The sequence below is a fragment of the Salmo trutta genome, chromosome 12 (genome assembly GCF_901001165.1).
Source record: "Salmo trutta chromosome 12, fSalTru1.1, whole genome shotgun sequence".
Taxonomy (NCBI): domain Eukaryota; kingdom Metazoa; phylum Chordata; class Actinopteri; order Salmoniformes; family Salmonidae; genus Salmo; species Salmo trutta.
This window is the reverse complement of record NC_042968.1, coordinates 59,860,304-59,887,273: the sequence shown is the minus strand read 5'-3', so window position 1 is coordinate 59,887,273 and position 26,970 is coordinate 59,860,304. Positions and strand designations below refer to the sequence as shown.

The following is a 26,970-nucleotide window of genomic DNA, read 5'->3' as shown; positions in this document are numbered from 1 at the left end:
TTAAGCCCCAGCTGTCAAAGCAGCTCACAGATCACTGCACCTGTACATAGCCCATCTGTAAATAGCCCATCCAACTACCTTATCCCCATACTGTATTTATTTATCATGCTCCTTTGCACCCCAGTATCTCTACTTGCACATTCATCTTCTGCACATCTACCATTCCAATGTTTAATTGCTATATTGTAATTACTTCGCCACCATGGCCTATTTATTGCCTTACCTCCCTTATCCTACCTCATTTGCACACACTGTATATAAACTTTTTCTACTGTATTATTGACTGTATGTTTGTTTATTCCATGTGTAACTCTGTGTTGTTGTATGTGTCGAACTACTTTGCTTTATCTTGGCCAGGTCGCAGCTGTAAATAAGAACTTGTTCTCAACTAGCCTACCTGGTTAAATAAAGGTAAAATAAAATAAAAAATATATACCAAATGTGCCCACTCTGGTCTTGGCATATGCCCTTTAGCCAACAGCTCGCACACACAGTGGGGGTAGGCTACCTACATTATGAGATTATTATGGATAAGAGCAATATTATTTTTCATTTGTCAAACAGGAGCCAAGCATCTATCATCATGTCACCAGAATAAGACCCTCAATATTTATTGGAAAGGAGCATCAAGCTCTTCATCTTGCACATTCACCACCCTGTGAAGTTTATATCATTTACTTAATCTGTAGTTTAATAAACTGCATGCTTTCCTGAGTCGTAATGGGGGACCACACACCTTATCATCGCGTGACTCCAAGTTTACTTCGATATGATGGTTATTATATCAATATTTTCCCATAAAGGAGTTTCCACCACCATTTCTCACAATTCATTTTAACGACACAAAAAGATCCCACCATGTCGAACGAACAAATAGTCTGTAGGCATTTATAAAATTGTTCCAGCACTTCATGTTTCCATCAGCCCAGTCGTGACTTTTCCCATGTGTCAGGTAATTCATCCGCATGAAATGGTTGGATGGAAATGTGGTTAGTGTTGTGAAAATTAACCTATGAGCCCCAGCCCCAAATGAATGGAAGATGTAGGGATTGGGTGTTGATTGATGTAAATGGACTATAAAATATACAAAATACAGTGTGTGTGAGGGCATTGTCAGTGTGCCTCCATGCTTTGCACAAGTTCTCGTACTCTAAAATCTAAAGATTTCTCTAACAGGTTGGGTCCAACATGGTTGAGTACCTCCACCAGGCAGAGGTGACCAGACCCTACCCATTTGTGTTGGTTCTTGGGGACTGCTCACAGGGGTTTACAGTCATTAGTGGACCAGCATTGGAGCAAAGTACACTGCTTGGGGCACTGGATGTGGGCTTCAAGTCCTATTATGTGTTTGATATCAACTTTCCCACTGTGCGCCAGCATGGGAATTCCTATAGACCACTGTGGATCAACAGCAAGACACAGAATCCCCCACAGTTAGATTGTTGCAAAAATATTTTTTTTCCACTGAAGAATAGTGGATAAGTATCTGCTCTTGTATATAGTGTGAGAAGGGATAGCAGTAACCACAGCCCTCAGTGTTCCTAATAGATCAATGGATGGCTGAGCCATGAGTTTCTCATTCCTATGCTAATATGCTCTTAAGACAGACAGTGTCACAGGCACTCAGGCTTTGTTTCTCTCCAATTGCAATCTGAGTGTGCACATCACATTCAGCTAAGGCTTTAGTCTGATGTTTGGACTGTTTGGTTCATTAAATAATATCAATCAATTATAATAATCAATACTATTTTATGAAATATTGTGAAATGATACATATTTAGATAATATGGCTTTGTTTCAATGTGCTATTTAACATTTGTATATATTCTTGTACATTCTCTGACATGATGTACATTATGTTCTAAAATGCATGCAATAGAAATTAATTATTTGAAATTCATCATTGTATCTTGATTGTGTATGTAGGAAAGGGATGGTATAGAAGGCAAAAATATGCTAACAAAATTGAAATTAGGATGACTGAAAAGGATTACATAAATTACCCAGCTGCTGGGTCAAGCCCCCAACCCAATGTGCTGGATTTATGTCACAATACAACACACTGGGTTGTTTTAATCCAGCTATATACAGTGCAATCGGAAAGTATTCGAACCCCTTCACTTTTGACACATTTTGTTATGATACAGCCTTATTCGTAAATGGATAAAACATTTTTTTCCCCTTATCAATCTACACACAATACCCCATGATGACCAAGTGAAAACAGGTTTTTAGATATTTTTGCAAATGTATTACAAATAAAAAACTGAAATACCTTAAGTGTTCAGACCCTTTTTATATGAGACTCGAAATTGACCTCTGGTGCATCCTGATTTCATTGATCATCCTTGCGATGTTTTTACAACTTGATTGGAGTGTATTGGACATGATTTGGAAAGGCACACACCTGTCTATATAAGGTCCCACAGATCAAATCAAATTTGATTAGTCACATGTGCCGAATACAACAGTGTTTGGTGCAGTTTAACCAACAATGCAGTTTAAAAAATATGAATAAGAAATAAAAGTAACAAGTAGTTAAAGAGCAGCAGTAAAATAATAATAGCGAGACTATATACAGGGGACCGGTACACAGTCAATGTGCAGGGGCACCGGTTACTCAAGGAAATTGAAGTAATTTGTACATGTAGAGTTATTAAAGTGACTGTGCATAGATAATAACAGGGTAGCAGCGGTGTAAAGGGGGGGGGGTGCAATGCAAATAGTCTGGGTAGCCATTTGATTAGATGTTCAGGAGTCTTATGGCTTGGGGGTAGAAGCTGTTTAGAAGCCTCTTGGACCTAGACTTGGTGCTCCGGTACCGTTTTCCGTGTGGTCGCAGAGAGAACAATCTATGACTAGGGTGGCAGTTGCCATTCCAGGCAGTGATGCAACCACTCGATGTTGCAGCTGTAGAACCTTTTGAGGATCACAAATCTTTTCAGTCTACTGAGGGGGAATAGGTTTTGTCGTGCCCTCTTCACGATTGTCTTGGTGTGCTTGGAACATGTTAGTTTGTTGGTGATGTGGACACCAAGGAACTTAAAGCACTTAACCTGCACCACTATATCCCCATCGATGAGAATGGGGGTGTACTTGGTCCTCCTTTTCCTGTAGTCCACAATAATCTCCTTTGTCTTGATCACGTTGAGGGAGAGGTTGTTATCCTGGCACCACACGGCCAGGTCTCTAACCTCCCTATAGGCTGTCTCGTCATTGTCGGTGATCAGGCCTACCACTGTTGTGTCATCGGCAAACTTAATTATGGTGTTGGAGTCGTGCCTGGCCGTGCAGTCATGAGTGAACAGGGAGTACAGGAGGGGACTGAGCACGCACCCCTGAGGGGCCCCTGTGTTGAGGATCAGCGTGGCAGATGTGTTTTTACTACCCTTACCACCTGGGGGCAGCCCGTCAGGAAGTCCAGGATCCAGTTGCAGAGGGAGGTGTTTAGTCCCAGAGTCCTTAGCTTATTGATGAGCTTTGAGGGCTCTATGATGTTGAACGCTGAGCTGTAGTCAATGAATAGCATTCTCACATAGGTGTTCCTTTTGTCCAGGTGGGAAAGGGCAGTGTTGAGTGCAACAGAGATTGCATCATCTGTGGATATGTTAGGGCGGTATGCAAATTGGAGTGGGTCTAGGTTTGCTGGGATAATGGTGTTGATGTGAACCATGACTAGCCTTTCAAAGCACTTCATGGCTACAGATGTGAGTGCTACAAGTCGGTAGTCATTTAGGCAGGTTACCTTGGTGTTCTTGGGCACAGGGACTATGGTGGTCTGCTTGAAACATGTTGGTATTACAGACTCTGACAGGGAGCGGTTGAAAATGTCAGTGAGGACACTTGCCAGTTGGTCAGCGCATGCTCGAAGTACACGTCCTGGTAATCCGTCTGGCCCTGCGACCTTGTGAATGTTGACCTGTTTAAAGGTCTTACTCACATCGGCTGCGGAGAGCGTGTTTAGGGTTGCACATTTTGGGGAAGATTCAGAGGTGGAAACTTTCCGTGGGAATTAACGGGAATTTATGGGAATTAATATTAATACCATTTAAATGTAGATGTTTTTTTACATTGGATATTTTTACCATATAATATGGAGACAGAAACAAACTTTTTACATTATCATAAGTATACATAATTGCAAATGATCAAATCCTTCCAATAGAATTAAAAAAAAGAATTGTTACAAATTGAACTTTAATTGAGTTGACTTTTCACATGGGAGGATTTCACTGAACAACAAAAAGAAAGGGAATATTGAATGATCCATCGCATCCCCCAAAAACGTTTTCAATATACATCTGTAAAATGATAGTCTAGAATCTAAAGCTTTGGTTGTCTTCCTCTCATGCTTCCATGTCTTCTCCCTGGACCTCCTCAATGTCCACCTCTTGAACCTCAGACTCTGAGGCCTCATCTTCACTGTCACTTTCCAACCTTGTTGAAGATGGCTCGTCGTCAGGCTCAAAAAGCCTCAAATTTGCCCAGATGGCCACCAATTTTTCAACCCTTGTATTGGTCAGTCTGTTGCGTGCTTTGGTGTGTGTGTTCCCAAACAAGAACCAGTTGCGCTCTGAGGCAGCTGATGTTGGTGGGATTTGGAGGATGATGGAGGGGAAAGAGCCTCAGATCCGCAGTCCCTTCCACCAGGTGGCTGATGAGATATGTTGGCACGACTGCCAAATTGCATCTCCATCCCAAAGCCCTTGCTTGGTAGTGTACTTCGCCAGACTGCCAAGAATCTTGCTCTCATCCAGGCCAAGGTGGCGAGACACGATAGGGATGACACTATAGGCCTTATTGATCTCTGCTCCAGACAGGATGCTCTTGCCAGGGGTCGAACATGTACGCTGCAGCGTGTATGGGCTTCAGGCAGAAGTCTTCACGCTTTTTGATATATTTCAGCCAATGGGTGTAATAATGTGAGGGTAGGACTCCTCCACTTTAGACCAAGCATCCTTCATGTTCGCAGCATTCTCTGTCACCAGTGTAAATACCTTCTGTGGTCCAAGGTCATTGATGACTGCCTTCAGCTCATCTGCAATGTAGAGACTGGTGTGTCTGTTGTTCCTTGTGTCTGTGCTCTTGTAGAATACTGGTTGAGGGGTAGAGATGATATAGTTCATTATTCCCACGAACATTCCACCACCCATCAGAGATGATTGCAATACAGTCTGCTTTCTCTATGATTTGCATTTTTGTTGCATTCTTCATAAAAGATTTGGCACAGTATTTGCAAATGTACACAGCTTTTCAATCTACATTAGCTGCAGTGAAATGTCTCCACACATCAGATAGTGCCCTTAGTATTTTCCTGTAAAGATTAGGAAAAAAAATGTAAAAAAAACAACATGTTCAGATAAATAGTTAAACAGTTAGATTAAACAACTCCTTTGTAAGATAAATGTTTTAAAATTAAACATGTATGGAAACAGGTGAATTAGCACTCCTCAGTTAGCAGGCTCAACAAGCTATTACCCACATGGTAGCAAAAACTAACTTGCAGAAATTGTTAATTAACAAGTTAGAAATGATTTAAACACACTTTGCTGTAGGCTACTATTTACTAGTTAACAAAAAATAATGTATGTCATATAAAATATATTCTCCCCACCCAGTATTGTATTCAAAACTTACCAGTAGTCCTGTGGGCTCAATAGCATCTCATTAGTGTGCAAGATCTTGAGAATCAGCTGTACATGGGATGTAAGAGTGCACTGCACATGTGATGGAAGAATACACTGTGCATGCAGAGGGTTGCAATACCATTGAATCGGGGATAGTTTAACCAATATATGCCACAAGACCTAGAATTGCCTTATGTGTATCCCACAAAAAAATATTCACTGTTATAAGCAATTCTTTTTGATGAATTTAAGCAACATTCCTGGGCTTAACTTCTAGAAATTTAGCGGAAAGTTTCCGACCCTTTGTAACCCTAAGCGTGATCACACAGTCGTCCAGGAACAGCTGGTGCTCTCATGCATGTTTCAGTGTTATTTTCCTCGAAGCGAGCATAATAGTAGTTTAGCTCGTCTGGTAGGCTCGTGTCACTGGGCAGCTCTCGGCTGTGCTTCCCTTTGTAGTCTGTATTGGTTTGCAGGCCCTGCCACATCTGACAAGCGTCGGAGCCGGTGTAGTACAATTCAATCTTAGTCCTATTGACACTTTGCCTGTTTGATGGTTCGTCGGAGGGCATAGCGGGATTTCTTATAAGCTTCCGGGTTAGAGTCCCGCTCCCTGAAATCGGCTGGTGCAGACTTTAGCTCAGTGCAGATGTTGCCTGTAATCCATGGCTTCTGGTTGGGGTATGTACGTACGATCACTGTGGGGACGGCGTCCTCGATGCACTTATTGATAAAGCCAGTGACTGATGTGGTGTACTCCTTAATGCTATCGGAAGAATCCCGGAACATATTCCAGTCTGTGCTAGCAAAACAGTCCTGTAGTTTAGCATATGCTTCATCTGACCACTTTTTTTATTGACTGAGTCACTGGTGCTTCCTGCTTTAATTTTTGCTTGTAAGCAGGAATCAGGAGGATAGAATTATGGTCAGATTTGCCAAATAGAAGGCGAGGGAGAGCTTTGTAGGCGTCTCGGTGTGGAGTAAAGATGGTCCAGAGTTTTTTGTCCCTCTGGTTGCACATTTAACATGCTGATAGAAATTAGGTAAAGCAGATTTAAGTTTCCCTGCATTAAAGTCCCCGGACACTAGGAGCGCTGCCTCTGGATGAGCGTTTTACTGTTTGCTTATGGCGGAATACAGCTCATTGAGTGAGGTCTTAGTGCCAGGATCGGTCTGTGGTGGTATGTAGACAGCTACGAAAAATACAGATGAAAACTCTCTAGGTAGATAGTGTGGTCTACAGCTTATCATGAGGTACTCTACCTCAGGCGAGCAAAACCTCGAGACTTCCTTAGATGTCATACACCAGCTGTTGTTTACATATATGCATAATCCGCCACCCCTTGTTTTACCAGACGCCGCTGTTCTATCCTGCCGATACAGCATATAACCAGCCAGCTGATAATGTCGTCGTTCAGCCACGACTCCGTGAAGCATAAGATATTCGTTTTTAATGTCCCGTTGGTAGTTTAATCTTCCTCGTAGGTCGTCAATTTTATTTTCCAAAGATTGCACGTTAGCTAGAAGTAACAGAAGGCAATGGGGGTTTATTCGATCGCCTATAAATTCTCAGAAGGCAGCCCGACCTCTGTCCTCTTTTTGTCCGTCATCTCTTCACGCAAATGACCGTGATTTGGGCCTGTTCCCGGAAAGCAGTATGTCGTTCATGTTGGGTTTGTCAGACTCGTTAAAGGAAGAAAAAAAAGCATCTGCCAGAGTAATCGCTGTTCTGATGTCCAGAAGTTATTTTCAGTCATAAGAGACAGTAGCAGCAACATTATGTACAAAATATGTAAAAAGAAAAAAGATACATCACAACGCACAAAAGCGAACAGAAAAACACAATCGGTTAGGCGCACGTAAAACGTCAGTCATCTTCTCCGGTGCCGTCAGAGCAAAAACCAAGCCATGAGGTCAAAGGAATTGTACGTAGAGCTCAGAGACAGGGTTGTGTGGAGGCACAGATCTGGGGAAGGGTACCAAAAAATGGCTGGAGCATAGAAGGTCCCAAAGAACAGTGTCCTCCATAATTCTTAAATAGAAGTTTGGAACCACCAAGACTCTTCCTAGAACTGGCCGTCCGGCCAAACTGAGCAATTGGGGGATAAGGGTCTTGGTCAGGGAGGTGACCAAGACACCAATGGTCCAGAAGGACAACCATCTCTGCAGCACTCCACCAGTCAAGCCTTTATGGTAGAGTAGTCACTCCTCAGTAAAAGACACATGATAGCCCGCTTGGAGTTTGCTAAAAGGGACCTAAAGGACTCTGACCATGAGAAACAAGATTCTCTGGTCTGATGAAACCAAGATTGAACTCTTTGGCTTGAATGCCAAGCATCATGCTGTGGGGATGTTTTTCAGCGGCAGGGACTGTAAGACCAGTCAGGATCGAGGGAAAGATTAACAGAGTGAAGTACAGAGAGATCCTTGATGTAAACCTGCTCCAGGGTGCTCAGGACCTCAGACTTGGGCGAAGGTTCACCTTCCAACAAGGCAACATCCCTAAGCACACAGCCAAGGCAACGCAGGAGTGGCTTCGGGACAAGTCTCTGAATGTCCTTGAGTGGCCCAGCCAGAGCCCAGACTTGAACCTAATCGAACATCTCTGGAGAGACGTGATAATAGCTGTGCAGTGATGCTCCCCATCCAACCTGACAGAGCTTGAGAGGATCTGCAGAGAAGAATGAGAGAAACTCCACAAACACAGCTTGTAGCGTCATACCCAAGAAGACTCAAGGCTGTAATCGCTGCCAAAAGTGCTTCAACAAAGTACTGAGTAAAGGGTCTGAATACTTATGTAAACGTGATATTACAGTTTATTTTATACATTTGCAAAGATTACAAAAAAACTGTTTTTGCTTTTCATTATGGGGTATTGTGTGTAGATTGATGAGGGGAAAAAACGATTTAATCCATTTTAGAATAAGGCTGTAACATAATAAAATGTGGAAAAAGTGAAGGGGTCTGAGTACTTTACGAATGTCCTGTTGTCTAATTTACCCAGCAGTTGGGTCAAGCACTCAACCCAAGGCACTGGGTTAGAAGCACAACCCAAACCTGCTGGTTTGAATTAACCCAATGCTGTGTTTGTTCAATATAGACCAAGCACTGGTTTGTCAAAACTACCAAAATTGGGTTATTTTGAACCCAATGTTTTTAGAGTAACAATAATCAATTTTGGAAAAATAATATATTAGGCATAGCTCAATTTCTACCTTTTTAAATGCCACATGAGTTCAGTAATTGTTTTCAGTGTCTTAGTTTTGTTTTGTTTTCTGATTGTTTCAGTGCATGCATTCAACAACCTTTGGGACGAAGGACTTCCACAGGGCCACCATCTCCAAAGTTCACTCAAAAGGGCATAGTTCTGAACTGTGTTTGATTTCGTTTTTGTTGTTTTAATGAATAAAACATTTTTTATTATATTTTTAAACTTCCATTGGTTGAAATCTATTGCTCAGTTATCACTTGGCTCATGTAAATAATTATGTAGTTGTCCCTTTAAACATCCTAAGGTCATCATCCCCATAGTGTTCCCATTTCTCTCATATAAATGTTGTAGATCAATAAAAATATTAAATAAACTATTTATTTGGGAAATATGCAGTCTTCTCTTTTCTTCATTAGCATGCTGATTTATTTCAAGTTGTATTGGACTTTTTTATCTGTTAAAGATGTTGAATACATGTTAAGTATATTTACTACATTTAGCATGTTTAGTTTTTTTCTCTGTGAAGTAAGTTCATTTAAAGTTGTGATTTTGTTTATGTGAATGCATTTCAATGTTTAACACACAGTAACCAAAAACCTGATCTAATTTGAATATTCATACTGAGTTTGCAGCAAACAGAATATTCGCTACAAGTTTGCCAGAAGTTCACAAGTTGCCGCAATTTTACCTCAGCAATTTGCCACAAAACTTGATGCAAATTTGCCAAAGGTTTGCCACAACTGTTTGCCAGAAGCCTGTTTTTTTTGGTAAGGGTATTCGGTCACTGTTGCACTATGATATAAAATATTGTGTCATGCAGTAGAACGCTTAAAAACATTTATGTTTTTAATTTTTTTAAATTTCATATTTGATGTGAAATATGACATTAAAAAGCTGTAGGTCAAGGATGTAGTTTTCCATAGGTGACCAAGCAATTGCCTGTTGAATGAGTTCAAAATTGTTTTTTTGTAATTTGGACTAACGATTCTGTCATTCGGCATAACTGTTATACCACAATGTAATGTGTAACTCCGAATGACACATGTATAGCTTTATTGTTTGTCACAACCCTAACCCTAACCCTCTAACCCTAACCCTAACCCATAAGCTTTTAGGACCTGGACTTGATATTGTTATGTTTTATTAATGACAATGTAAGGCATGTGTTGTCTTTATTTATGTTGTTAATTAACAAAAGAGATAGCAATATGGTCATTATTATTTTGTTTTTGTGAGGTTATCAATTCAAATCATAAGGATTTAATCAAGGATTTATAAGTACCGTTTTGATGTTTTAAGGGAAATTCTGTCCTAGATGCCTCTATCTAACAAAGAGAGGGCTGCACAGTTCAGGGCACAGGTGAATGCAGAACCTCTAGGGAAGAGTGGCTTGCAAGCAGGAGAGCAAGTTATTAAAGAATAGAGCAGTTAAAGGAAAGATTCACCCATTTTGAATGTTAAGTTTTTGTGCATCTCTGAGCAATGTTCTATTGATTCACGGGGTTATTTCATGTTTTTATGTGTATCTGACCTATTCCCCTTTCAAGCAGGCAGAAATACAGCCAGTATGATGAGTTTGCATCATCACTTCCTCAAAATAATCAGAATGAATCTGAGAACTCAATAAATCCGCCATCAATGTTGACGCTTTTACAGAGGAGATTTTAGTCCTGCAATTTTACATCTAGCTAATGCGTTTGGTGCAGGTTATATTTCAAGTAAAAAAAATGTATGACATGTCTTATGTAAACAAAGTCCGATCTGCTGCAGTGCTGGTTAGGTTTGTCTCACTGTTTGTGTGTTCTGCAGTAGGATTGGATAGAGTGCAATCACTGCAGCTGTGTATCCTGTGTTAGTGGGCAAGTGAGCATTGTCAAAATCAAAACCCAATTTATTTGTTTTTTAACTAGGCAAGCCAGTTAAGAACAAATTCTTATTTACAATGACGGCCTACCCCTACCAAACAACACTTGGCCGATTGTACGCCACCCTACGGCACTCCCAATCACGGCTGGTTGTGACACAATCTGGAATTGAACCAGGGTCTGTAGTGATGCCTCTAGCAGTGAGATGCAGTGCCGAGCCACTCGGGAGTCCCAATCCTCTAGTAAGTCATGACGAACTCACTTACAAAACTCTGTTTTGGACGAGACTGACTTAATGACCTAAATTATCCTATTTACTCTTTGTTGTCAATTTTGACACTATAATAATTTTTTCTGACTAATATTGATGCCACATGGGCCGTTTTCTATCAGACAAGTTGTTTATTGCCATCAGTTGCTTTTAAAGTACATCTTTGTTGCTGAGATAATCTTATGATCATCCAATGTGGAATCTCACAGTATGTCACTGTAACGATGTCACAGTCATGTGGAATTGAGGATACAACAATAATCTTTACTCCTTTACAGCATTTTTTAAAACATTTTCCAGCTTTTTCACTTTTCATCATGACGCTTTAGGTGATAACAAATGAGCCCATGTCAGTAGCAAATACAAAAGTTTTGATGCAATAATGATTCATAATCAAAATGCATGAATGACATTCTTGGTGAATTAAACTTGTTGAAATATACACAACACTCTGATGAAGGTAGAAAGACCTTTAATTTTTTATTTTTAAATCATTTAATTAATTTTCCAGATATATCTTCTTCAAATGTTAATATTTATTTGTGTTGTCAACCAAACGCAATTAATCCTTCGCTAAGGCCCGACCCGAAATTTTGGGCAACCAATCGCAGCACTCCAATGGATAGCAACTGTCGTGTCTTTAACCTCAAACACGCTCACATTTAAATCACATGAAAGCCAGTGAGGGCTATGGCAAAAACTATTTTTCTGTAAAAAAAAGTTGTTTAAATGGCAAAATAATAAAGAAATTCGACAGGAGTACTTGCTACTGTGATTCCTGAAATGCAGAGCTTGATGGAGTATTTTTCGAATCTGAAATTATACTTTGTTACATTGTTAGTTAGCTTGGTCTCAGTCTTGACAACAAAACGTTGCTAATGCTAGCTAGCTAGCTAGCCACTTAATATAACTTATTTTCTCAAAATATATGTTTGCCAACTAAGTTACAGTAGTAATATTATGAATACAACTCCCATCTGCTGTCGACATCAGGGTACTATTTGAGAGCACTAGTTAGCTCCAAAAAGTAGTTATATCTTTGACTGCATGCTGACATTGAATTCAGAGCCATTCAGTGGCTAGCTACACTACAAACATAATTTTACCAGGTTCCCGTTGTGACAACCCTCCCACTCTGTCTGCCGTATTCTCTCTGTTCTTGTTTCCTTATTAGGATGCCAGTGGGCGGAGTTGGAAGGGTCGTCAGCTAAATGGGAAGCACCTGGGCTCGGGTGTGTCCCAGGATAAAGACAACTCTTCCACAGTCATTGGGGAGACTCGCTCCACGCAGACACTTTGTTGATTTTGGTTGTGTAGTTTTGTGGCTTTTTGGTTATTTGCTTTGGCACCTTTCAACACCCTGCATTATTACATTCAGGTATGCAAAACACTCACTTACACTACTGATTACACACACCATTGTTAATTACTTAGTTACTTTATTTAATAAATATATATTTTGATACTCCTTGTCTCCCTTTTGTTGCGAACTCTGAGCCGGTTCGTAACAAGTGGGAGCTCATCCGGGATCTTGAACGGATTGTGTTTGGGAGAAAATGTGGAGGTATGTTAAATTCTGTAGGTACTTTGTTTGTATATTTTGTTAGTTTGAGTTTGGTGCTCAGTACTGGTTGCCTTTGGTTGTTTGGTTTGTGTGCTGTGTTGGAGAGAGTACATTGGTTAGTTTCCAGGCCTCTGCCCAGCCTGGAAACGCTTGTTCTACTCGCTGTTGGGATGTTGGTCTGAGGAGGTGAGTACAATCAGCTGTGTACCTTGGTGGGAGATTTGGATAGGGTAGTGAAACTTACTACCCGGAGCTATAGCCTTTTTCCCCTGATAGGCTTAGCGACGTGTTTCATTTTTGGAATATGTTGGGCATTGTTAATGTTTGTTATTTTTGTGTGGTGTCTGTGGACTGAGCAGTTGTCTCGGGAGCACATCCGTGGCTTGGTGGAATCTACCAGCGTGCTGGGGGGTTACTTCCTTGCCAGCGGGCTACAGTGCATAATTACCCACCGCAAATCTGCATGAAGACTAGGGTTGAGTTATTGTAGGTTTTGGGGAAGCTCCATATCTCATCTCTCTTTCTGTGGTGCCAGTGTGATTTGTTATTTCTCTTGTTGTGGTCTGGTGTGCTCAGAGGGGTTGAGTGAGAATTTTTTTTTTCTCTCTCTGACTATGGCGTCTAATGTAGACGAGTTCATTCGCTTTCCATCAGAGGAACTGTTAGACTTATGTACTAAAGAACAGCTGTTGAAGGTTGCTGAACACTACAAGGTTGAAATTAGTGATAAACGTCTAAAAAATTCTATTAGGTTAAGATTGAAGGCCAATCTGATGGAGAGTGGTATTCTTGACGTCACCACTGGGGCAGCCTCTGCTGAGGACTCGCCGTCACCCCGATATGTCACAATTACCACTCCATCGGTTAGTCCTAGTAGTCTTCTTTTTGAACAGCAGAAAGAGCTGCTTCTGTTACAGCTAGAGCATGATCGTGAGAAGCTAGAGCACGATCGTGTAAAGTATGAGAAGGAATTGGAATTTAAACAGGATATGGAGAGTGCTAAAATCAAGCTGCAACAAGAGCGACTAGAGTTGGTTAGGGAAGGAAAGCTCTCAGGAGAGAGTTTGCTCTGGGAAGGTGACGCAGATTTACTTAGGAATCGTTCCTCTTTTGGTCGTGCCCCGGACACATTTGACATTGTTGGGAATTTACGGTTGTTGCCTCAGTTTAATGAAAGGGACCCTGAGACATTCTTTTCGTTGTTTGAGCGTGTTGCTGACGCTAGGAGTTGGCCTGGTTCTGACCGAACTTTAATGTTGCAGTGTGTGCTGACTGGTAAAGCGCAGGAAGCATATTCAGCTCTTAGTGTAGCCGACAGTCAGTTATGATAAGGTTAAAACGGCGGTGTTACAGATTTACGAATTGGTTCCTGAGGCTTACCGCCAACGATTTAGAACTTTAGAAAGGGATGATAAGCAGACTCATGTTGAGTTTGCGCGAAAATTATCTTCACAGTTTAATCGCTGGTGTTCCGCCTCTGCGGTTATGACTTTTCAAGGGCTGTGTGATCTGATTATGCTAGAGCAATTTAAGGACACAATCCCTGATCATATAGCGACGTATATTAACGAATGAAAAGTAAAGACTGTCGCTGAAGCTGCGGTTTTGGCAGACGAATATGTTTTGACTCACAAAAGTGTTTTTGTAGAACCCCGTACTTGGAGTGAGTGGGGGCGTTCGGAGAGATTTGGGCCTCGCTCACAGAGATACTCTGGTTCACGGGGAGAGTTTTATTCAACTAGGGTTGAGCCTGACTCCCGTGGTAAAACTAACTTTGGTCAAGAGTGTCACTACTGTCAAGGCTCAGGTCATTGGAAAAACGAATGTCCGGTTCTCAGGTCTAGGGGTAAATTCAGTACGTGTGCTAACGTTAAATCTAGGCCTACGGCGTTAGCTGCGTCTGTTCCACATCAGTTTACTCCTGAAACATTGTCTCAGGCCCAGGGGCATGTGAAAGTTCATATTGACCCAGACTATTTACCTTTCTTTACTAAGGGTTTTGTGTCTATGTTAGGAAGTAAGAACCTAGTGCCAGTGAAGATCCTACGAGACACAGGTGCCTCGGAATCGTTTGTGTTGGAATCTGTGTTACCCTTCTCTGCTGAGACTGATTCTGGGAATAGTGTTCTAATTAGGGGAATAGGTTTGAACAATCTGTCAGTTCCATTGCATAAACTGATATTGGATTGTGGACTGGTGAAAGGTGAGGTTGTTGTGGGGGTGCGTCCTTCGTTGCCTATTGAGGGTATCGACGTTATCCTTGGGAATAACTTGGCTGGTGAGTGTGTGTGGCCTGTCGTGTTTCCATCTCTAGTGGTTTCCACTAAACCGTCAATTGTAGGGATTCCTGATGAGAGTGCGCAGAGGTTCCCAGCGGTGTTCTCTGCGGGTGCAGTGACGCGGTCTATGAGCCATGGTGACCTGGTCCCTGCTCCGGTAAATGAGAATACCACAAAGAAGTCTCTCACTGTTTTCCCTGTTATTCCGTTGTCTGTACTCCGCTCCGATCTAAACAATGCGCCACGGACTGACCCCACATTAGAAGAGTTGCGTGACCAAATTGTGCCTGTGGAACAGTTGGGAGATGTCGCACATGGTTATTTTCTCCAAGAGGATGTTCTGATGAGAAAGTGGGTGTCTACAGAGGATGGTAAACCTGTTCGTTTGGCTGATAACGTTACTTCCCTTGGTTCTTTTAATGCTAGGTCTGTGCATGAGGAAAAAAATGTTCCTGGTCCCGATGATTGCATACTGCAGGGTAGATTGAAAAATTCTGAGACACTGGATATTATGGCCCTTTTACTCAGCTACCTGTTGATGGGCGGAAAGAGCTGGTTGGTCTGATTCGGAAAATTCCAGGTTTGTTTTCTGTGACACCTACACGTACAAACTTGATAGAGCATGATATTGACATTGGAGATGCTGACCCCATTCGTCAGCGGTTCTATAGAGTCTCTGTAAAGAAACTGCGTTGTCTGGATGCTGAGGTCAGGTACATGCTGGAGAGTAAGATAGCAGAGCCTTCTTTCTCCAGTTGGGCTTCTCCCTGTATCTTGGTCAGTAAACCGGATGGAACGGACCACCGTAAGGTAAACGGAGTCACTAAGCCGGATTAATTTCCTCTTCCTCAGATGGAGGACTGCGTTGATCAAGTCGGCGCAGCTAAGTTTGTGAGCAAATTTGACCTGTTATTGTGCTATTGGCAGGTGCCACTGACGAGTAGGGCACATGACATTTTTGCCTTTATTACACCCTCTGGTCTGTACTCGTATTCGGTTATGAGTTTAGTGTCTATGAATCGTTGGAGTGACTATGAATTGTTGGAGTGACTATGAATTGTTGGAGTGACTATGAATTGTTGGAGTGACTATGAATTGTTGGAGTGACTATGAATTGTTGGAGTGACTATGAATCATTGGGAAATGACAACCGTTGAGTTGTGACTGAACAGTTGGGAGATGTTGTTTGCGTTTGTAGCTGATGTGGTCTCTTGTGCGCCCTGTTCCTGAGTGTTATGTGACTGACCATTGTTTGGTTTTGTCATGTTCTAACTTTCCTGTCTGTTCCCTCCTGGTCTTGTGTTCTCCTTTCCTCTTAAATGTTGCTTCCTGTACACAAAGGTTGCTGAGGTCTGGGGAGAAGGAGGTTGGCTGGGGCAAGTGGAAGGTGAACATGTAACCTCTCGTAAATTTGGGACGCAGAGGCCTGTGTCGGTTTGGGACGCGGAGGCCTGTGTCAATTTGGGACGCAGAGGCTGGTACGTTGTTCCGGGGCCCTTGTTGGTCCCCGGTTTTATGGGGGGGTGTGTGACGACCCTCCCACTCTGTCTGCCGTATTCTCTCTGTTCTTGTTTCCTTATTAGGATGCCGGTGGGCGGAGTTGGAAGGGTCGTCAGCTAAATGGGAAGCACCTGGGCTCGGGTGTGTCCCAGGATAAAGACAACTCTTCCACAGTCATTGGGGAGACTCTCCACGCAGACACTTTGTTGATTTTGGTTGTGTAGTTTTGTGGCTTTTTGGTTATTTGCTTTGGCACCTTTCAACACCCTGCATTATTACATTCAGGTATGCAAAACACTCACTTACACTACTGATTACTGATTACACACACCATTGTTAATTACTTAGTTACTTTATTTAATAAATATATATTTTGATACTCCTTGTCTCCACGTTGTCTCCCTTTTGTTGCGAACTCTGAGCCGGTTCGTAACACTGTGAATCAATTGTGTTGACAGTCCACCACAACATTCCCAAGAGTGTCCTGATTAGCAAGGGGTAGTCTGTGTTTTAATTTAATTGTGTATTTAGAAACAGTTTGAATGGGGAATTGGGCTTCCCAGGTAAAATGCTGTCCGAGGTCAATTCAATATTGCTTTTGTAATACAATAAATAGACAAAAGTTAAGGCTATCTTACAAACTAATGTAACATTCAACCTTAAAATGTGTAAAACATCCATGGCCACATTAAGGTTACTCTAACTATAAATGTCTTCTTATGTAACCATATAAAGCGTGCATGTTCAAGATAGCATGTGTAGGTTGTCGCAGGTCTGTGGAGATCTTAATAATTTGTGCAACATCTCAAACGGTATTGATCACTTGCACTTCTATTTAATGTAATCTAAAAGGAAATACAGGTCATTTGGTTCTGCTATTAGATGAAACACTGATAACACATTCTGTTGTATAAACAAAATATCTGACATTGTACTCCCATTTGAACTTTGCTGTGCTTTAAAATGGTTGAAAGCAGTGATAGACATTTGTGTGACAACTAAACCAAAATCAGACATTGTTTTCCATTGGAATTTGGTTGTGCTTTTAGATGGTTGAAAGCATAGTGATAACACAATTGGAAATTCAACAAACTTTTGGCTTTCTCAGTGAGTGAATATAAGTTGCAGTCTCATTGATCAACATCTCAACCAAATACTCATTACGGAATGCCAAACATTGAAAATGACAATGGAGTAGGCAACAACACAAACAGTGTCACGTATACTCCCTCTCTGGCCTCTAGGTCATCAGGCTGCTGATTATCCCACACACCTGTCACCATCGTCTTGCGCACCTGCACCTCATGACACTCACCTGGACTCCATCACCTCCTTGACTGTTTCATGTCGGTGTGTTTGTGTTTCGTTTTTTTTTTTTTTTTTTTTTTTTAAACACTCACTCCCTGTACTGGCTTCCCGACTCTCAGCGCACTCGTTACAAACAGATCTGGGACCAGGCTACATTCCAGGCTAACCCTGGTCTCCTGCTGTTTTCATACCATAATGACCGCTGTTCCACATTACCCTTTGACATTTGGTCCAAAAATTGTTTTTGATAAAAAGGCCTGCTGGCTATTTCAACCTTCCAACCGAATATGACGATACCATGGTCCCTTAGTGCCATCTGCTTGTGAAAAGAACAACATCCCGCCAACAATATTTCATCATAGTTGATATATGAACTAGTCAAATGATATGATATAAACCAGGGGTCTCTAACAGGTCGATTGCGACAGCCCATCTATGAGTAGCTCGCCAAACAATTCTGATGTTTTCATATGTTCCACCGCAAACTGTCATAAACAAATCTCACATGTATCAGACACCGCAAGCTCCCAACTGCTATCTAATCAACGCAACATTGACATAATCCCACCGCTGTAGCCACTGTTGGCTTAAAAGGCAAACCTAACACAAAATATCTGCCAATTAATTTCCAGCAATATTGCCGTCTGTGTGGTGCGCGCATTTGTTTATTACTTCGTGATGTCATAACCATCTTGTGGGTTGACAGAAATACATTCCCCAAATCCTTCTCAGTTAAATGTTAACTGCAAAGTAGGCTTATGTGGCAGAAGTATATAAGTATTTCTATTATTTGTTATTTGCAAACTTTGCCATGAAATGAGCAGCAGCAGTACAGAACCATTGCTACACCGGCACGTTAGAAGGCACATTCCTCACTAGCTAGAAGCCAAATTAAAAGGGCCAGATGCGCAATTACACTCCAAAATCTACATTTCTTTGTTTTCTTCCAGACCCCCCAAAAAAGTATTCTGATGTGATTTAAGCATTGACATTAACTCAGAATATACAATTTCGTTGTTGCTCTATGAACAATTGTGAAAAATAAAACTGAGAACCTAATTTGGGGAAATATAAAACACTTTTTTGGGGGGGGTCACAGATTTTATAGGGCCCCCCTTGGAGTTGTTTGTTAACCATTATTTTACCAGGTATAATGACAGAAAACATAATGCACTACTTTCTCTTGTACACTAAGGACCTGGGTTTCATTTTTTTCTTTAAGTCGCTCTCATGCTACGAAAGGTTGGCGACCCCTGATACAAACTATTATACTGTAAACCGGAGTTTGTCATGGTCAGGTCATCTAATAGGGTGAAGAGTTCTTCCTGGTCTTAGTTGACCCGAACAGGGGAACAATTTGTAACATTTAGTATTTTTGACATTCCCCATAAGAAACCATTTCCAAGACAGACAAAAGTATTTTCTCAATGTGGAAGTTCATCACAGTTAGACAGCTTCCTCTTACTGTGCTATATTAAACAGAGGAGGCTCATCTATCCATTACTAGTCTGACATCATTATGGAGGAACAACACTGGTAAGGACAATTACACTTAGATTAAAGAATCAGACATGAAAATAGATTTTTCTGAATGTGTGTATTTCTTATGCTTTACACTTAACAGCTGTTTGCCTTCAAATACTTTTAATTCATGAATTGAATGGCATTTCGATGTCAATTTATGTTCTCTGACTTGAACAATGACCACGGTAGGCTATTATTGTATATTGAGAACTGGGGCCATATCCACAAAGCATGTCAGACTAGAAAAGTACGGGGAATATAGACATTTTACACTCATACTGGTATGCATAAATATAAAAGCTCTGCATGAAGCCTCTTTCGTGATAATTTGATCCGTATCAGTGATTTGATCCGTATCCGTGATTCCCCATGCTTTCTCAAAGGGAGGCCTACAGTATGTTGACGGTCAGCAGAAATGACACATCCATAACCATACAATTTCCATCAGTTTTCACTGACAAAAAGTTAATGGGCCTCATTTATAAACCGTGCGTATATGCAAAATAGACCCCAAAACAGTTTTCACACAAAAGTGGGCATTTAGCAAAACTGTTCTCACCTTCCAGAATAATTAAACCATGTGTAGACAGTTTCTAGTGGTTGAACTAAGTATTGCATTGCTAGCAGGCAAGTAGATTTGTATTTTGTGCAAATTTGTGATATGATGGACACGCTTATTCAATCTCAAGATGTAATCATTTGCCGTTAGTGAGAAGAGAGAACATTTATTTTGTTTATCTTAGCATTTAAAATTAGAAATAGGCATCTATTTCCTAGGCTATTATTTATTTCATTTCCATGATATTGCAATAATAAATTACTCACCTTTTCTGTGATGGTTTCATACTCATGAGGTCCCATCACTCGTTTAATTTGACCCACTTCACAGTAGCAAATGATAAGCTATTTCAAGTATTTTGCTCTATACCATCCGATCTGGAGCGCAGTTAATTAACAGTGGAGCAGACGGTTGGAGGTTACCTCTATAGCTTACGTCTGAATACTGTAATCTCACACTTCTCAAGTAGACAATATTGCATTTATACACATAATACATATTTTCATAACCATTGCAGAATAGATTCCTCACTTCTCCTGGCCATGGATGATGGATTCATATTCCCGAAGTAGCCATAGCCTATAACAAATGACCATGCGCATTTGTCATTTAAATTGGACCTATTGGTATTATTTCAAGTATTTTGCTCATGTCATTTGAAAGGAAGAGTGGTTCATAACATACAGTAGATTTTAACAGGTGAATAGACAGTTTATCTTTTGCATTGAAGTGTGTATGGCTACCACTGTAAGTAGACAAAGACAATGTTTCAGAATTCGGGCAATGCAGCATAGGTTCAACAAAAAGTAAATGCAAAACATTTAGGTGCTATTAAAGTCAAACGGTCTGTTTACAGGTCCACAGCAATGTGCAATTGTTGTCTGCCAGATAGCCTTACAGCAAATGCCACGGCAAAAGTATAACATTCTGCCATCACCTACAAAGACATTTGATCAAGTTCGCTAATGTTATCTTTTAGAAAACTGCCTCGTCCTAATTCGAATACTTCCAAAGTATACAGCAAATAAGAGCGTTATTATAACCATAACAGGTGAATGATGGTTGTTTTTCAGGCGGAGTTTTAATTATCGTTCACACGCGCACAGTTTCAGGATAGGTCTAATTTATAACGGGAAACAAGCGTATGTATGGCGTGCGCCAAGTTTATACATCTCAATATATCTGTACATGTGCAGTCTTTTCAGAAATGGCGAACGCAGATATTTAATGTGCAATTTACGCAACCGTTATAAATGAGGCCCCAGATAAATTGAATTTTTGACGGGCGGACGGATAAATTAACCAATTAGAAAAGAGCAACATGCGCATGGACCATGGACCAAAATTCATCAAATCTAATTTGGTTTCCGTTCTCCACGGATCAGTCTAGACAAAGCCATCACCTAGTCGACAGATATTTAGAAGACCTCATGAGCTGTCTTCACCAGTTAAGAGTTACCAGCAGGTGTCTTGATTATAAAAAGGCATCAAGTCAGTGGTTCCTGTGACATAGACAGGCAATTTCTTTGGAGTTGAAAGCATGTTTTGATATTGCTTTATGATCAACCCACAAATAATCTAGACCTAAGAGTAGCCTATCTCTTGCACATTTGACAATGATTTTACATGAGGCCTAATTCACATGATATGTACTCAGCAAAAAAAGAAACTTCCTCTCACTGTCAACTGCATTTATTTTCAGCATGAACATAACAAGATTCAACAACTGAGACATAAACTGAACAAGTTCCACAGACATGTGACTAACAGAAATTGAATAATGTGTCCCTCAACAAAGGGGGGGGGGGTCAAAATCAAAAGTAACAGTCAGTATCTGGTGTGGCCACCAGCTGCATTAAGTACTGCAGTGCATCTCCTCCTCATGGACTGCACCAGATTTGCTAGTTCTTGCTGTGAGATGTTACCCCACTCTTCCACCAAGGCACCTGCAAGTTCCCGGACATTTTTGGGAGGAATGGCCCTAGCACTCACCCGCCGATCCAACAGGTCCTAGACGTGCTCAATGGGATTGAGATCCGGGCTCTTCGCTGGCCATGGCAGAACACTGACATTCCTGTCTTGCAGGAAATCACGCACAGAATGTGCAGTATGGCTGGTGGCATTGTCATGCTAGAGGGTCTTGTCAGGATGAACCTGCAGGAAGGGTACCACATGAGGGAGGAGGATGTCTTCCCTGTAACGCACAGCATTGAGATTGCCTGCAATGACAACAAGCTCAGTCCAATGATGCTGTGACACACCGCCCCAGACCTTGACGGATCCTCCACCTCCAAATCGTTCCCGCTCCAGAGTACAGGCCTCGGTGTAACGCTCATTCCTTCGACGATAAACACGAATCCGACCATCACCCCTGGTGAGACAAAACCGCGACTCGTCAGTGAAGAGCACTTTTTTGCCAGTCCTGTCTGGTCCAGCGACGACGGGTTTGTGTCCATAGGCGACGTTGTTGCCGGTGATGTCTGGTGAGGACCTGCCTTACAACAGACCTACAAGCCCTCAGTCCAGCCTCTCTCAGCCTATTGCGGACAGTCTGAGCACTGATGGAGGGATTGTGCATTACTCGGGCAGTTCTTGTTGCCATCCTGTACCTGTCCCGCAGGTGTGATGTTCGGATGTACCGATCCTGTGCAGGTGTTGTTACACGTGGTCTGCTACTGCGAGGACGATCAGCTGTCTGTCTTGTCTCTCTGTAGCGCTGTCTTAGGCGTCTCACAGTACAGAGATTGCAATTTATTGCCCTGGCCACATCTGCAGTCCTCATGCCTCCTTGCAGCATGCCTAAGGCATGTTCCCGCAGATGAGCAGGGACCCTGGGCATCTTTCTTTTGGTGTTTTTCAGAGTCAGTAGAAAAGCCTTTTTAGTGTCCTAAGTTTTCATAACTGTGACCTTAATTGCCTACTGTCTGTAAGCTGTTTGCGTCTTAATGACCGTTCCACAGGTGCATGTTCATTAATTGTTTATGGTTCATTGAACAAGCATGGGGAACAGTGTTAAAGCCCTTTACAATGAAGATCTGTGAAGTTATTTGGATTTTTCAAATTATCTTTGAAAGACAGGGTCCTGAAAAAGGGATGTTTCTTTTTTTTTGCTGAGTTTACCTAAATACTTATAACCACTAGGCTAATAAATAATCACTAATGCTTCTTTTGATTTCATCATTAACCTACATCATGTTATTTCAAGTTATCCCTTAAGTAAAGGTATACATTGGGCAGTTGATAGCATCTGGGGTCTAAGTGTTCGATGATTAATGATAGACCTTTCAATCGTTTTATGCAACATTATCGGCAAGTGACTTGATGCCTAAGGCCTACTGTGCCAAAAGCGATTTAGACAGTTGTTGAATGGGATTGATGGAGTGTTGATAAGGGTAATCAAAATCCAGCTTTTAACAACCAAACTGTATGATTCAGTACAATATGCCATCCGGTTGTGAAAAGAAGAATCCTGGCAACAACATTAGCATTTCTTTACATTCCCCAGACAGATAGAAAGTATTTTCTCTGAATGTGGAAGTTCATCACAGGCAGTTAGACAACTTCCTCTTACTGTGCTATAGGCCTATTACCCAGCAGAGGCTCCTCCAACCACTACTTCTCTCTGACAACTCTAACAGCATTATGAAAAAACAACACTTGAAAATGACACTTAGATAAAAGAATCAGGCATTAAAATAGATACACTACAACACCAAAAGTATGTGGACACCTACTCGTCGAACATCTCATTACAAAATCAGGGGCATTAATATGGAGTTGATTCTCCCCTTTGCTACTATAATAGCCTCCACTCTTCAGGGAAGGCTTTCCACTAAATGTTGGAACATTTCTGCGAGGACTTGCTTCCATTCAGCCACAAGAGCATTAGTGAAGTTGGGCACTGATATTGGGCAATGTTCCAATTCATCCCAAAGGTGTTTGATGGAGTTGAGGTCAGGGCTCTGTGCAGGCCAGTCTAGTTCTTCCACAACAATCTCGACAAAGCCTTTATGTATGGACCTCGCTTCGTGCACGGGGGCATTGTCACGCTGAAACCAGGGGCGAAAATCTGATATCCACTTTGGAGGGGACAATTACATGAAATTTTCTCAAGAGCAATTCCTGAGGGGGACACCAAAAGTAGTGCTGTAACACATAGCCTACATTGTAATATGGTAAATGTATATTGAGGAACCAAAGAAATAAGGTGTTTGCCGTACTCCTAACTACCGGTACCCAAAACTACACAACTAATCACAACAGCAATACCATTGCCTTTAACAAATCTTAGTTCAGTCACCAGTTTAAGTTGAGAGTGGGGGTATCCATGGCATTTTCCAATTATGTTCCTATTTTACAAGTCAAAAAAATTGAGAACCTTTCATAATGTTGCCAAACAAAGACTCAACAAACTTACCTGAGACTCCCTGTCTCTGCCAGTCTGTCCCTGCATATCTGTCCCCAACTCTGCTGTCTGTGTGCCATCTGTTGCCTGCTCTGCCTAATGACATCATTGTGAAACATTTCCATTAGAATTTCATTTCTTTCTTATTAACATTTTATCAACTAGTCTTTGAGATATTAGGCTACTAGGGTTCTTACTATGCGTTTTGGTGTATTGAAAAATACTCTGATGTCCGTCTTTTATTTTTCTGCCATTTTTCTACCTGGCTGGCTGGCTGGCTACACACACAATGTGTAGGTTATTTACAGTAGAAGATGGGCTTCTATCATCTTCAATCATTCTATATGAGCTTCGATCTAAAAGGTAGCTAGCAAATGTGAAACGGATTAAAATGACAAAAGTTGACAGCTGTATGAGTTCACCATTTACACAACATATGCTGCAACCTTTTGTAATTTTAATAGTTTGTTTCATATTGGCTGGCTTCCAACAATAGCTGAATTTGCAAAGCTAGCGAGCACCAATTCAGTTTCAGTGGTGTTTGCTATAATCTTTGCTACCCGGGTTAAATAAAGGTGAAATAAAATAAATAAATAAAAGTTCACTTGCGACAATTTAGCTTTTGCAACGAGACCATTAAATATATTTAAGACAATGGTAGAAGAGAGTGTAGTTCTGTTCAGGTTGGACTTCAGTTTATCGCTAACCTTATCACAGGGACTTTGAAGCACTAACTTACATCATCTGCATGCTGATTCCATCTTTGACGACGCCACATAAATGGTACTAGCTAGCTTAATAGTTAATATTTGCGCGCTAGCTCTGCATATTCAGCTAGTGTGTGTGTGCGCGATTGACTGGATGAACCTCACCGCAGTTACGTAGCAAGCTAAGGAACTGGCAGTGGATCAAACCATTGTGAGGCAAAGGGCGGGGGGGTCGCAATCTTTTGAAACTTAAAAACGCGCTATTAAGTGTCTATAATCAGCACAATTGCTTTCATTGCGTATTATTAATATTATTTAAATTACATAGTTATGTTTCAGTGATATATTGGGGGGGACAAATCATATTTTTCCCAGGATGGTGGGGTCGTGTCCCCCCCGTCCCCCCCGGGATTTCCGCCCCTGGCTGAAACAGGAAAGGGCCTTCCCCAAACTGTTGCCACAAAGTTGGAAGCACAGAATTGTCTAGAATGTCATTGTAGGCTGTAACGTTAAGATTTCCCTTCACTGGAACTAAGGGGCCTAGTCCTAACCATGAAAAACAGCCCCAGACGGACTACCAGATGGTGAAGCGTGATTCATCCCTCCAGAGAACGCATTTCCACTGTTCCAGAGTCCAACTGCAGCGAGCTTTGCACCACTCCAGCTAATGCTTGGCAATACACATTGTGACCATAGGCTTGTGTGCGGCTGCTCGGCCATGGAAATCCATTTCATGAAGCTCCCGACGAACAGTTATTGTGCTGACGTTGTTTCCAGAGGTAGTTTGGAACTCGGTAGTGAGTGTTGCAACCGAGGACAGATGATTTTTAGCTTCAGCACTCAGCGGTTCCGTTCTGTGAGCTTGTGTGGCCTACCACTTCGCTATTGTTGCTCCTAGATGTTTCCACCTCACAATAACAGCACTTACAGTTGACCGGGGCAGCTCTAGCAGGGCAGAAATTAGACAAACTGGCTTGTTGGAATGTTGGCATCCTATGACGGTGCCATGTTGAAAGTCACTGAGCTCTTCAGTAAGGTAATTTTACTGCCAATGTCTGTCTATTTAGATTGCATGGCTGTGTGCTCGATTTTATACAGCTGTCAACAATGGGTGTGGCTGAAATAGCCAAATTCCCTAATTTGAAGGGGTGTCCACATACTTATGTTTATACAGGTTATCGCTGAATGTGTCTATTCCTTATGCTTTAAACTTAAAATCTGTATGTGTTAAAATAGTTCTCCCTGTGATTCATGAGTTCAATGGCATTTCGATCACAATTTATGCTGTCTGACTTGAACAATGACCACAGTGGGATATTGTTCGATGTCAGGTCGATCACGAGTTACCAGTCGCTCGCAACCCACCTATGAGTAGCTCGCTAAACAATTCTGAAAGTACATGCAATTTTCACCGCAAATTGTCATAAACAAATCTCACAAGTAGCCTATCAGACACCGCAAGCTCCCAGCTATTATTTATTCAACACAACACTCACATTATCCCATCCCTGGTTAGCCACTAACAAAATATCTGACAATTAATTTCCAGCAATTTTGCCCGTCTGTCTGTGTGGTGCACGTGTTTGTTTATCACTCCTTGTGTAATTGATGTGATAACCGTCTTGTGGGTTGACATAAGTACTTTCGGCAAAACATTCACAATTAAATGGTAAAGTAGGCTTACCTGGCAATCGTACATTACGATTAAGTATATAATTTGCAGTGGCAATTTTAGCCTGTAAATCTTGGTGGGGCAAAAAAAAGAAAGAAAGTGGGATACATGCCAGCAATGCCACTGCACAACAATATTAAACAATACATTAATTGCACTATAACGGTGACAAACATGCCCAAAAACTGTTAGGGCGTACATAAAGCTGTCCCAGCAGAGTCCCAACACCTTACCACTGCTACACCTGGCTATCAGCGGAGCCTTGTCTGGCAGCGAAACAGTTCATTCAGCCTCATTTACTGCCTTTTAAAAATATATAGTTGATAAGGCTGACTTGCTTAAACACATGTGGTTTCTACTGACAATTGAGATGTACAAACTACGGCACAAGGGGACGACAAGCAGATGAGGCAATCTGTAATTTCGATTTAGACATTAATGAGTGAGCTAGGACGGACATAGTCAATATAACTATTTG

General features: G+C 41.5%; 1 protein-coding gene across 1 annotated transcript in view; it reads left to right on the top strand.

The window, feature by feature from the left end:
* The first annotated feature begins 1,188 nt into the window (after positions 1-1,188).
* LOC115202582 (toll-like receptor 8) overlaps positions 1,189-26,970 on the top strand; it is a 32,040-nt gene continuing 6,258 nt past the window's right edge. The window contains exon 1 of the mRNA XM_029766692.1: positions 1,189-1,433. Within this exon, the coding sequence (XP_029622552.1) occupies positions 1,189-1,433 (245 nt within the window). The remainder of the gene's footprint in view (positions 1,434-26,970) is intronic.